Here is a 14,035-nt window from a genome sequence, read left to right as displayed (position 1 = left end):
CTTCCGATTCTGTGTCTCCCTCTCTCTCTGCCCCTCCCCCATTCATGCTCTGTCTCTCTCTGTCTCAAAAATAAATAAACATTAAAAAAAATTAAAAAAACAAAAAGGCGCCTGGGTGGCTCAGTCGGTTGAGCGTCCGACTTCAGCTCAGGTCACGATCTCACGGTTCGTGAGTTCGAGCCCCGCGTCAGGCTCTGGGCTGATGGCTCAGAGCCTGGAGCCTGCTTCCGATTCTGTGTCTCCCTCTCTCTCTGCCCCTCCCCCATTCATGCTCTGTCTCTCTCTGTCTCAAAAATAAATAAACATTAAAAAAAAATTAAAAAAAAAAGATTTTATAACAAACTACTATATCCTGGAAATAAGCTACACTGCAAGCTTAAAGGATATAGTTTGCAAGACTGCCCTCACTTCTTTCTGACACCGACTGCATATTGAGAGTTTCCTAGAACTACCCTCAGATTTGATAGTTTATCAAAACGACTCAAAGAATTCACTGAAGGCTGTCATATGCATGCAGTTTATTACTGGGAAAGTACACAGATTGAAATTGATTAAAAGAAGGGATGCAAGGGACAGAGTCTGGGAGGGTTGCAAAACAAAACTTTTACTGTCCCTAAAAGTAAAACTTTTACTTTTAACTGGGACATATTACGCTCCCAGCCTGTATGTGTGACAGTATGCTTTGAGTATTGCAAACCAGGGAACTTTTTATTGGGGCTTCATTACATGGTCACGATGGACTTTTCATTGCCCATGTGATTGACCTCAGTCTTTAGGCTAATACCATGTGATCCAAAGCCCCCACCCTTAAACACACAGTTGGTCTTTCTGATGTGGCCAGCCCCCAACATAAGACTGTGGACTGTGCACCCTCCAGCCCCTTGCACCTGAACAAAAATAGGCCTATCAGATATAATATAAGTTACCTCCTAGAATCTGAGGGTAAAGCCCAGACTTTTCTTTGGGTAAGGCCAAACTCTTTAACTATACAGGAGGGACTAAGGAGGAAGAAGCGACAAAGTTAACGTCAAGGTTATGAATCTAGATCCTAGTCTAGACCTTTGAAACCACTGAAAACAGACACTTGAAGTGGAAGTCTGTGGGAAGTATGTTCAATTCAGTTTCTGACATTTTGGGGTTATTTTCAGCATCTTTCTGAATTTTCCAAGAGGGAGAAATTGGTAGATATAAAAATGATGAGCAGACAGAGTTGAAAGTAGGGAGTAGGACATCATCTGCTTCTCTCCTTGCAGGCCAAAGTAAAGGGTGGCAAGGTGCCAGGATGGTAAGGAGAAAACATGTTCTTGAGGCATATAGACTCGTATTTATTTGGCTTAAAATTGACCATTTACGCCATACTTGATCTTGAGCAACTTATATGTATTTGATCTCTCGGCCTTGGTTTTTTTTGTCTTAAAATGGGTGGGCTAAAAATATGTACTTTGTAGGAGCCCATTTGTCAGGATGGGTTGAAAAATAAAAGAATGGGAATACTTTTGTAAACTATAAAGCTCTAAAAACAGATACTATCCAATATATTGTAGAAGGAAGAGTTTCTAGAGACCCTGGAATAAGCTTTCAGGTATGCTCAGGAAAAAGTAGTAAAGGGAAGAAGAAACAAAGATTTGTGGGAAAGGAACGTATTTTCTGTTAATGGTAATCAAGAAGCTTAATTCCAGATAGCAGGAAAGATACAGAGAAGTAATTGAGTTTTAAATTCAATTGGGGTAGAATTTTTCTGGTTCATTCTTTTTCCCTCCCCCCCGCTCCCCCCAGCTTATAGTACGACATAATTGGAAAATAATAAACCACACATATTTGAGTTGTGCAGGAGTTTTGACTTCTGTATACACTTGTGAAATCATCACTGAAATCAAGATAATGAACATGTCAATCACCCCCAAAAGTTTCTTTTTATTCCTTTGTAATCCCTCTTACTGTTCCCCCATCCTGTTCTGCTCTCCCTCCCTCCCTGGCCAGAAACCTGTCATCTGCTTTTTGTTCCTATAATGCCTTCCAGTATATACTCTTTTTGTCTGGTTTTGTTTTTGTTTTTCTCACTATCTACCCATTGATAGATACATGTGCGGGAATAGAAGAAGTCACATCATTTAAGGGTTAATTATATGTCAAGCACAAAGGCCAGGGATGAGGTCATAATAATGTAGAAGATTCTTATTTAGATTATAGGCAGAATTATGTTATTGTTTCTTAGGCTATGGAAGTTGGATGCTGTCTGTTTGTATTTGATAGTTATTGTTTGGGAGTTAAGTGATGTCCAATTCTACTTGTTCTGCCTATTAGTTATTTTTATGGGCTTCTAATATTGCTATTAAGCCTTGTAGGAGCTTTGATAACTCAAACCTGATTTGTCAGCAAATCAAGAAAGGATCCATTTATCTGAGGCATTCTAATGTTAACTGTATGTGTAGACATCACTGTTTTAAAAAATTTTTTTAAGCTTACTTATTTTTGAGAGAGAGAGAGAGAGAGATAGCATGAGCAGGGGAGGGACAGAGAGAGAGGGAGAGAGAGAATCCCAAGCAGGCTCTGTGCCGTCAGCACAGAGCCCAATGTAGGGCTTGGACCCACGAAACCGTGAGATCATGACCTGAGCTGAGACCAAGAGTTGGATACTTAACTGACTGAGCCACTCAGGCGCCCCAGTGTTTAAAACTAAGATGCAAATTTATTAATTCATTGTGGAAAAGTCTCTCTTTATAGATTCTCTGGAAAGTCAAATGCTAATCAGAAGATTATTTGGTCAGTCAGCATTCACCACATTGTGAGTGTTTTAAATGTTTAGATAATGCCTTTCCACCAGGGTAAGGATCTTTAGGTATGTATCCTTTTCTCTAAAAAGATTTGATATGCCTGCCATGTGTTTCATTATTATCATTACAGTGAAAGAATGACTGGATTTTTTTGCCCCTTTGTTTTAGCCTTTTGTAAGAGAAAGTTCAAGCCTCTCCCATTTTATCTTGCACAGCCTTTCAGTTAATACTCTGAAATACCTTTGGAAAGAAAGGGGTAATTCGTAGTATTGTTGATTTAAATGAATACTATTTAAATATGCTCCAGACTTACTTTGTGTTGAAGTTCTCTAAATCAGTATAGCAAAACAGACAAAATAATTTCCAGAACTTTCTGGAATCTTTCCAGATATATTTACTTAGGTCCCATTGATTTGATCAATATTGTATTTGTATTAGTTTCCTAGTACTGTGGTGACAAATGACCGCAAACTGGGCGGGTTAAAACAACAGAAATTTATTGTCTTAAACTTATGAAGGTCAGAAGTCTGAAACTAATGTGCCAGTAGTATTGGGTCCTTCTGGAGGCCTTGAGGGAGAAACTGCCCTGTGCCTTTTTCCTACTCTGTGATGGCTGCTGGCAATTCTTGGCGTTCTTTGGCATGTAGATTCATCATTCCAGCCTTTGCCTCCTTCTTCACATGACCTTCTCCCTGGTGTCTCTCTGTGTCTTTGCATCTCACATGTACCTCTCTTTTCTTTTATGAGTCATTAGACTTAGGGCCCTCCCTAAATCCAGGATGGTGGATTTGCAGTGACCTTTAATGATTTGCAGTGACCTTTATTTCCAAATAAGGGTACATTCAAAGGTACTAGGGGTTAGGAATTAGACCTTTTTTTTTTTTTTTTTTTTTTTTTTTTTTTTAACATTTATTTATCATTGAGAGGCAGAGAGAAACAGAGCATGAGCATGGGAGGGGCAGAGACAGGAGGAGACACAGGATCCGAAGCAGACTCCAGGCTCTGAGCTGTCAGCACAGAGCCTGATGTGGAGGCTTGAACTCACAAACCTTGAGATCATGACCTGAGCCGAAGTCAGAAGCTTAACCGACTGAGCCACCCAGGTGCCCCTAGACCTATCTTTTAGAAGGATACAGTTCCAGCCAGTACAATATTATTATTCAGTCATATTAATAAACAGCTAGCCTTCATAAGGAGTACTACTATGTGCCAGAAGTTATGTGACCCTTACTCATTTCATCTTCCAAACAAATCCGTAGGATCGGTTTGAGTCTCACTTATTTTGCTGCCTTTTGTTTTTAAACAGTTAGGTCACTATTTCTGGCCCAGTTGTTTTTGAATCCAAAGTCTGCTTCTTCAAAGACTCTTAGACCTAGATGAATGCATGACAGCAGGATCAGTTTATCATTAAATTTTCTGGCTATTACCAGCTCTAAAATTCAGCCTTTCAAATTTATTAGATGAAGGAAAAGACTTCTAAGGTTGATCATGAGCCAAGAGAGAGAAAAAGGTAGCTCTTTCTGTTTTTGTATTTCTTACCCTTGGAGAAAATATGGATATTTGTATGTATTCATGAACCATAAATTTTCTATACATTTTAATATTATGAGCATTATGGGGCAGTACTCTTGAGGGCTTGCTGGGCCAGCCAAGTTGGGGGAAATGTGGAAAATGTGGCGCATTGGAGGTCCTTTATCTTCATTTATTCATTTGAAACCTTTCTTTTTTACTTTCAATCTAGCAGAAAATTCTCAAGTCTGGGATGTTGGGCTCTGACCTGGATAGGAAGTGGAAAATGCCATAAATGAGCTAAGAAGGAGAGAGAAGGAAAAAGAATAAAAGGGCTAGAGGAAGTCTCATTTCAGTGTTTTGCCTGTATTCCTGTTAGCCAAAGATATATGTATTTGAGAGAATGTTTGGACTAGTGTAGCTGTAAGGCCGCCACATAAAAATTCAGGCCAGAAAGGATAAAAAGTGGCATTTCTTTAGGAATATCCTATTACCTTCATATAACTACTGATACTGAAATCTGTGCCTTTTTTTTTTTTTTTTTTTTTTTGTCCTCCAAAGAATTAATTTTATTTCAAGTTCAAAGTGAAGTAGTTTTGGGGCACCTGGGTGGCTGAGTCAGTTAAGCGTCTGACTTCGGCCTGAGTCATGATCTTGCCGTTCCCAGGTTCAAACCCCGTGTCAGGCTCTGTGCTGACAGCTCAGAGCCTGGAGCCTATTTCAGATTCTGTGTCTCCCTCTCTCTCTGCCCCTCCCCCACTCGCACACGCACACACTCTCCCCCTCTCTCTCTCTCTCAAAAATAAATAAACGTTAAAAAAATTAAAAAAAAAAAGTGAAGTAGTTTTTGTCAAGTGCCTTTAACAAAAATTGTTTTAAGCTGGAAGGAATGCTGATCTCATTTTCCTCTAGGTTTTATCCATGTGTTTTATATCTTCAGATGAAATTACATTTCTAAACAGAATGAATTATTCTTTGCGCCTATAAAGTAGTAGGCTACAACATGATAACTAGTTATTACACTGCTAGAAAAAACATGGGGTTAGGTCATAGTTCCTGAAAATCATGACAGTTTGCCTGCAGCACTATGAGTCATTAGTTCGGAAGCCCCAGATCAGTGTATATTTATAATTATCTTTGCTTTTTTATGGATGGATCCATTGAAGTTCTTGCAGTTTGAGAAATAATGTAATTGGCATGGCATCTGCCACTTGCACCTGATAATCCCCGCCTGCCTATGTCTTTAGCTTCCTTTGGCATCTCCTCCTTGCTGTCTACCAGTGATATTGACCTTTTAATGCCTTGACATGATTACGCTCTGTTCTGGGCCCTGGTAAATAGTCCAGGCTATTTCTTGGCCTGGACTGCTGTCTAGTCTTTTTTTGTTTGGCTCACCCTTTTCGGATAAATGTTACTACTTTAGGCAGTAACATTTGAAAGTTGTTACTACTTTCATACTCCTTCAATTAGGCAAGTCCTTTTCTTTCTATACTGTTACTTTTCCACCATAGCACTATCAATTTATAAATAAATAATTTGGAGTTAGGAGATTTTTTTGTTCACCATTGTGACCCCTAGTTGGTAGCCGTAGCCCCATAAACATTTATCGAATTGATGAATACAGGCATGGTATTCGCATCCCTCAGGTCCTGTGATTAATACATTTAACTTATTTTTGTTTTTCACTCAAGTAAAATGTTAATTTCTTTTTTCTTCTCAAGAGTTTGGCTGAATTGGAAGTGTTATGTACTCACCTCTACATAGGGACTGATCTTACGCAAAGAATAGAGGCTGAGAAAGCACTCCTGGAACTTATTGACAGCCCAGAATGTCTCAGCAAGTGTCAACTTTTATTAGAACAAGGAACAGTAAGTATTTGATAACAGCGATTAACCATGAAATACCAGGAGATATATGTCAGTGTTAATGAGCTTGTGTAGTTTAGCAATGATAATTGATAGTGCTGCATGTCCTTTTAGTGTAGTTTATTTCACTGTCAAAGAGATTAATCATAGAAAGAATTGGAAAGCCTGGAAAGCAAACTTAGGGAAGAGGCCAAGAGGTGGAAATAGGCATGAATTGAAATAATTTCTTGATTCTTCTTGGCCCTTTTTGATGTCTCATAACAGTAGTGGGCAAAGGTTGCATTTTTAGAAAGTTGATTAGGAGCTTTTTTAAAAAAAAAATTCCAGGTGAGAGAGGCAGATTGTAATTAACTGTGAAACATGAAGGAATGATTCATAGGAATGCTAACTCTTGCCTGCTTCTAGAGATTCTTAGCCATTCACTCGGCAGGCATGGAGCAAATACTTAAATGTAAAACGAGGCCTAGTACTACCTACTTGTTTTATGCACACGCACCAAAGTAACTTCTAGTTTAGTCGGAGAGACATAAATGTGTAAATAAAAAGCTAAAGAACGATATGGTAGTGCTACAGTAGGAGACTGTATGAACTAGAACAGAGGTCAGCAAACTTTTTCTGTAAAGGGCCAGATTGTAAATACTGTGGGTTTTGCAGGCCAAGAGGCTAAATCGAGGATATTTTGTAAGTACATGTATAAGAAGAGAGAAACAGATTTCCACAAAATTTTATTGTTGAAACTGACAGTATAATAATTGAGTGCAGTTTTTTGTAATACACGTCTACTCAGAAGAATTAAATTATTCTTTTGGGGATAATACAATTGACCTAATTGGGGTTCAAAGTTAGTATTTCTGTCATCAAATTGATTGCTGATGTTCATGTGTTACTACAGATCTGTAATGAAATTTTTTATATTCTGTCTTTGAAAATGTCTTTTCACACAGATAAGTACTGCCAAGTATTGATATCAGTCCATAAACATGGTTTTAATTAAGCACATTCATCACTTAGAAGGCATTTATAGAACTCTGTTCAAACTGCTCTTGATGTTTGCCTTTCAGAATGTCATTATGTTGCAGATTCGTCCCTTCCAATTGAAGGTTAGGTGGAAGCTCCTCAATTGCTCAGTTAAATGGATTTTAAAATATGGAAATTTCCTTTGCACTTGCATCAGGGTCTGAAAAATACTGCTGGAACTATAGTTGGTGCTCAGAAAACATACCCAAGAATAGAGATCTTGCCACTTTTAACTTTGATGGTGTGGAAAGTATATAAAGCAGCTTAATACTAGTTGTGATTGAAACAGTGTTTAGTTATTATGAAATGACTTTGCTGCATTATAAGTTTTGTAATATAAGTACTAAGCACTATTTGCCTTTTAGGCAAGTTTGTAACTTTAGGGTGAATTCATTAAATTACATTATCAAGTTTGCTGCAAAAGCTAATTTTCAAAGCCACTTCACATTCAACAGTGGTGGTTTAAAATGGTTCTTCTCTTCAGAAAATGTCAGTCTCAGCCCTGAGCTAAACAAAGTTGCAGTAAAACTTTACCTCTGCTAAGCTATTCAGCTACTGTGTGTGTGGTGGGTCGGGGGTGGGTGGGCAAGTCAGGACTTTCAGCTCCTATTTCTGACAGAAATTCACAGAACTGAATGAAGATAAGTTCACCAAAGTTGAATTGAAGCCTACTGTTTACACCACCTATTCATTAACACAGGATAGACTCAAATAATTTACTACAAAGTATCTACTGAAGAATAATACAATGAAGAACCATAGGTTTTAGACTCTTACATTTTTGTAAGCTTTTTAAGTTTGTACAACTAAGCCCTTTTCTGCTCCATGTATTTTTACCACCACTCGTGACACATCTTAGCAGATACCACTTCAGGCTGCACACAATTAGTGTTTTCTCAGTTTCTTTGAAAATATTTCTGGCCTGTAGTTCCACACAGACTCTTCATGGAGGTCTTCAGTCATTTCAAACTTAGCATTGACTTCTGGAATAAGTGGATAGTATTGATAGCAGTATGAGCAGAATTAGTAAGGTCTGTCAGCTCGTCAGGAACTAAAGAGAACTTCCAAATCATTTGCTTTCTTTAAAATGGGCTTTCCATGTTGCTCTTACGTCTTCGATTGCTTGAGCATTATTCTCATTGAAAGGCTAGTAGTCTGAGGTTTGTTTTCTCTGCAGATATAACTTCAGCTGCTACAATAAAATAATGGCGATTTAATTAATTCTCCATTGGTAAATGACTTTTCTTGCTTGGCTAACAAATGAGTCACTTCAAAACTTTGGTCTCAGCCCCATTTTCTTTTTGTGAGGAAATTCCACCGTGAGGAGATACGCTGTTTTAATTTTCTTCTTTTTTGGACTTTTGATTTCCTGTGAGTTAGGAATACTGGCATGAATACTTAGTCTGATACTGTCAATACATAGTCTTCTAGGACAGCTATAGTGCCATGAAGAGCACATTGCTCTGCTATCTAATTCAGTAACAAAATTATCCAAACTCTACTGTGCCTTAGAAGTTAGACATTTGAAATCTGCTTTTATCTTTTCTTGTTTTGACATGATGGTTATGCACTCGTAATAATCAAAGGTACATGTCATGGGGATACCTATGACACTCTAGCCGCTATGGAATTATAACTATATTATTGCAATTTATAATGCATTGAGCAGCAGTAGGTGGCAATGAGTGCCACATACAGTCTGTCTCAGCAATCCCACTATGCTGTTACAGCATGAAAGCAGCTATAGGTAGTATACAAATGGGTGAGCGTGGCTGTGTTCTAATAAACTTTATTTATGGACACTGAAATCTGGGCTTCATATATTTTTCACATGTCACAAAATATTATTATTATTTTTATTTCTTCCCCAACTGTTTAAAATAGTAAAAACCATGCATAGCCCACAGACCTTGCAAAAACAGATGGGATTTGATCCACGGGCCTTAGTTTGCTGACCTCTGGTAAAGAGGAAAAAAAGAAACAAGAAACTGCTGGAGGTATAGTGAATAACTGAACCAAATTTTGAAGGATTGAGTACTCTGTTAAGATAATTGGTGGCCAAAGAGTACAATACAGTAAGACATGGATCTGATGGGGTGGGGAGGTCAGGGTGGGAAAGACACTGAAAGGATCTGAAAGGCTTTTGTGGTTAGAGGATGGTGAAGAGTGGAACCAGGTGAATTTGAAGAGCTAATCAGAGGCCAGAACGTACAATACTGTGTAGATATGGTAGGAGTATTTTATTTGAACTTGATCAAAATAATTTTTTACTCTTGATTATTTGCTGCTGTTTGAAAAAGAGAGCTATACCTTCCTCAACTACTGAACTCTTACGAGAGATTGTACACATATATGTGTATTTACATATATATTTTATTCATTGTAAATCTTGCCAGTTTGGAAAACCAGAGGAATTTCCCTTATTGCTTAGGAAAAGTTCTATCATAGTGTTTTGATGATTTCATTTGTGGTAATAATAAATACAATTTATTGTTCCTTACAGACATCCTATGCTCAGCTCCTTGCAGCAACATGTCTTTCAAAACTTGTTAGCCGAGTCAGTCCTTTGCCAGTTGAACAGAGGGTAGATATCAGTAAGTGGTTTATTATACTTTTTATGAAATTGTACTTTATTCTTTTAATGTATAGTTGACACACAATGTTACGTTATTTAAAATTACATGTTAAAATAATGTTTTCCTTTTCAATATGTTAAACTGTTAATAGGCATGCAAGTTATTTAAAATTCTGTTATTTTAAAGATGAGTTGTCAAGTCTCCTTTATCCATCTAGTGGTGCACAGTGATGTATTATACAACAATGTGTAATCAAAAAAACATTTGCTTAGTTTAATAATAAATCATAACAAGCGTTTTATTGTGTGTACTCTTTGGTAAGATTTGTACTATCTCATTTTATCCACCAATCTTATGGAGTGGGCACTATGGTTATCCTCATTTTTTCACACGTGTGTGTGCATGTGTGTGCGTGAGAGGGGGAGGGGCAGAGAGAGCGGGAGAGAGAGAGAATGCCAAGCGGGCTCCACACTGTGCTGTAGTACAGAGCCCTACATGGGGCTCCACCCCACAGACTGTGAGATCATGACCTGAGCCAAGATCAAGAGCTGGATGCTTAACCAACTGAGACTCCCAGGCACCTCTATTTGACTTATTGTATACACACACCCACACATTTTAAATAAATTTTATTTTTTTTAGAACAGTTTTAGGTTTACAACAAAACTGAGCAAAAAGTAGAGTTCTCCTGTCCTCTGTTCCGCACACATGTATAGCCTCTTCCAGTCTTAGCATCCTGCACCAGAGGTGCATTAGTTATTGATGAAACTGCACTGACACACGATCATTACCCAAAGACCATAGTTTATGTTAGGATTCACTCCTGGTGTTGTGCATTCTGTGGGTTTGCATAAATGTATAATGACATACCCCCCCATTCCACAGAATAGTTTCACTGCCCCCCCAAAAATCCTCCGTGTTCCTCCCCACCTCTAACTCCTGATCACCACTGATCTTTTTACTGTTTTCATAGTTTTGCCTTTTCCAGAATGTCATGTAGTTGGAATCATACAGTGTAGCCTTTTCAGATTGGCTTCTTTTACTTAGTAATATGCACTTAACATTCTCCCATGTCTTTTCATGTCTTGGTAGCTCATTTCTTGTTAGCGCTAAATGATATGCCATTGTCTGGATGTACTACAATTTATTCATTCACCTGCTGATGAACATCTTGATTGCTTCCAAGTTTTGGCAATTAAGAACAAAGCTTAAAGCAGGTTTTTGTGTGGACATAGGTTTTCAGCTCATTTGGGTAAATGCTAAGGAGAGTGATCACTAGATTGTATGGTAACAGTATGTTTAATTTTGTAAAGAATCATCATACTGTCTTCCAAAGTGGCTGTACCATTTTGCATTCTCACCTGCAGTGAATGAGAGTTCCTGTTGCCCCACTTTCCCGCCAACATTTGATGTTTTAAGTGTTTGAGATTTGGGTTGTTGTAGTAGGTGTGTTTTAATTTGCAGTCCCCTGATGACATATGATTGAACATCTTTTCATATGTTTATTTACCATCTGTCTATTTTTTTGATGAGGTGTCTAAGTCTTTTGCTCATTTTGAAATCAGGTTGTTTTCTTATTGTTGAGTTTTAAGAGTTTCTGTAAATTTAGATAGCAATCCTTTATCAGTTAAGTCTCTTGCAAAGATTTTCTTCCAGTCTGTGGCTTGCCTTCTCACTCTCTTCACGTTGTCTCTCGCAGAGCAGAAGTTTTACATTTTAACTGCGTCCAGCTTATCACAAACTATGCCTTTGTTGTTTGGTGTAAAAAGTCGTTGCAAACCCAAGATGATGTAGGTTTTTTTCCTATGTTGTCCTCAAAGAGTTTTTTTTATAGTTTTACACTTTACATTTAGGGCTGTGATCCATTCGAGTTGATTTTTGTGAAGAGTGTAAAGTGTGTGTCTAGATTCATGTTTTTGCATGTGGATGTCCAGTTGTTTTGGCACCATTTGTTGAAAAGGCTGTTTTCACTCCATTCTTTTTTGCCTTTGTTCCTTTGTCAAAGATTTACTGACTGTATTCACGTGTGTCTCTTTCTGGGCTCTCTATTCTGTTCTATCGAGCTTTTCTTTCACCAGTACCACACTGTCTTGATTGCTGTAGTTTTATAATAAATCTTGAAGTTGGGTAGTGTCAGACCGCCAACTTTGTTCTTCCTCAGTATCGTGGTGGCTGTTCTAGGTTGTTTGCCTCTCTATGTCAACTTTAAAATCAGTTTTATAAATACCCACAAAATAATTTGTTGGGATTTTGATTTGGATTGCATTCAATCTACACATCAGTTTGGGAAGAACTCAGAGTTTGACAATATTGAGCCTTCTTACCCATGAACGTGGAATCTCTCTCCATTTATTCTTCTTTGATTTATCTATCAGCTTCAGGGTTTTTTTGTATGTTCTTTTTCAAGTTGAGAAAGTTCCCCTCAGTTCCTAGTATGCTGAGAGTTTTTGTTATAAATGGCCATTGGGTTTTGTTAAATGCTTTTTGTACATCTAATAATGTGATCATGTGATTTTTCTTCTTTACTCTCTTGATTATGTTAATTGATTTTTCAAATGTTGAACCAGACTTGCATAACCTGGGAGAAATCCCACTTGGTTGTGGTTCATAATTCTTTTTATGCATTGTTAGATTCGATTTGCTAATAATTTTGTTGAGGATTTTTCTTTATGTTGATGAGAGATATTGGTGTCTAATTTATAACATCTTTGTCTGGTTTTGTTATTAGGGTAGTGCTGGCCTCATGGAATGAGTTAGGAGGAATTCTCTTGCTTCTGTCTTCTGGAAGAGATTGAAGATAATTGATACAATTTCTTTCTTAAATGTTTGGTAGAATCCACCAGTGAACCCATTAGGGCCTGATGCAGAATAATTCACTGATTCAATTTATTTAAAAGCTACAGGCCTATTGCCAGATTGTCTATTTGACTTATATTTTTTATAAGTATTTAAAATAAATACTTAACTAAAAAGAGGAATACTCATTAAAAGAAATTTGGAAAAAAGAGAAAAGTAGAAACTTACAGCACAAACAACAAATGATGTGTTCCCTTTATGAGTTCCATTGGTTTGACTTACTGCTCTTATTTCTGCACGTTGATTAGAATGTTTGACATGACGTGTCTGACATGTGTCAGTAGGATAATTGGCGTGCAGTTAAAGCAGAAAATGTGAAGAATTGCCTCAACAGTCACATTGCCTTTACATCATCTCAAAAATGCTGTTTTTTATGATATGGTCCCAGACTATATATCTCATTACTTTCCAACATTAACTCTGTTGCCAGTTCTCTGTATTCATCACACTATTTTTAACTATCAGTTAAATACCACTTCCACAGCTTAGTACTGAAGTCCCTTTATGAGCTTTTAATTAATGGATGATTCTCGTAGCCATGTGTCTTCATTGGTACTAGCCTGATAGTTGTGCCAGAAGGTCTTCACCTTGTGCCATGTGATTTTTGCTTTTGTGCCTTTCTTATGTTGTTTCTCTAGTCTGGAAGTGGTCCTTTTCATCTTCTGTTCAAATTAAAGTGTAGCTTAAGTTTAATTACCTATATGAAATAGTCCTCTCTTCTTCCTTCCTTCCCTTCAAACAGCTTTATTGAGTTGTAATTTATATATCATAAAGTTCACTTGTTCTAAGTGTATAATGAGTGATTTTTAGTAAATTTATAGTGTTGTGTGAACATCATCACAGCTCAGTATTGGAACATTTCTGTCATCCCCAAAACATCCCTCATGCTCGTTTAGTCTTGCTCTTATACCCCCAACCACTAAGATGATTTCTGCCTCTATAGATTCACCTTTTGTGGACATTTCATGTAAATAAAATCATACCATATGCATCTGACTTCTTTCACTTAGCAAAATGTTTTTGAGATTTACCCATGTTGTAGCATATATCAATATTTTTTTTCCTTTTTATTGTAGGGTAGTATTCCATTGCATGGATATTTGAACTTTTGTTGTCCATTCACTACTTGATGGACATTGGGGTTGTTCCTGCTTTTTGGCTACAATGAATAGTGCTGTTGTAAACATTGACATACAAATCTTTGTGTGGACATATGTTTTCCTTTCTTTTGAGTAGATACTTAGGAATGGAATTGCTGGGTCATAAGTAAGTTTATGCTTAACTTTTGGTTTTTAATTAAAAAAATGATTTTATTTTTGGAGAGAGAGAGAGAGTACACATGCAAGTAGGGGAGAGGGGCAGAGGGAGAGAGAGAGAATCTCAAGCAGACTTCATGCTCAGTGTGGAGCCTAATGCGGGGCTCAATCCCATGACTGTG

General features: G+C 37.5%; 1 protein-coding gene across 2 annotated transcripts in view; it reads left to right on the top strand.

Annotated features, from left to right (window-relative positions):
* Window positions 1-14,035, top strand: part of RANBP17 (RAN binding protein 17) — a 333,558-nt gene that overhangs the window by 3,647 nt on the left and 315,876 nt on the right. For both annotated transcript variants that reach the window (XM_042946863.1, XM_042946871.1), the window contains exons 2-3: window positions 6,005-6,151; window positions 9,669-9,759. In XM_042946863.1, the coding sequence (XP_042802797.1) occupies window positions 6,005-6,151; window positions 9,669-9,759 (238 nt within the window). The remainder of the gene's footprint in view (window positions 1-6,004; window positions 6,152-9,668; window positions 9,760-14,035) is intronic.

The sequence above is a fragment of the Panthera leo genome, chromosome A1 (genome assembly GCF_018350215.1).
Source record: "Panthera leo isolate Ple1 chromosome A1, P.leo_Ple1_pat1.1, whole genome shotgun sequence".
In the NCBI taxonomy this organism is placed as follows: Eukaryota; Metazoa; Chordata; class Mammalia; order Carnivora; family Felidae; genus Panthera; species Panthera leo.
Note: the sequence above shows the minus strand (reverse complement) of the source record. Positions and strands in the feature narration are given on the sequence as shown.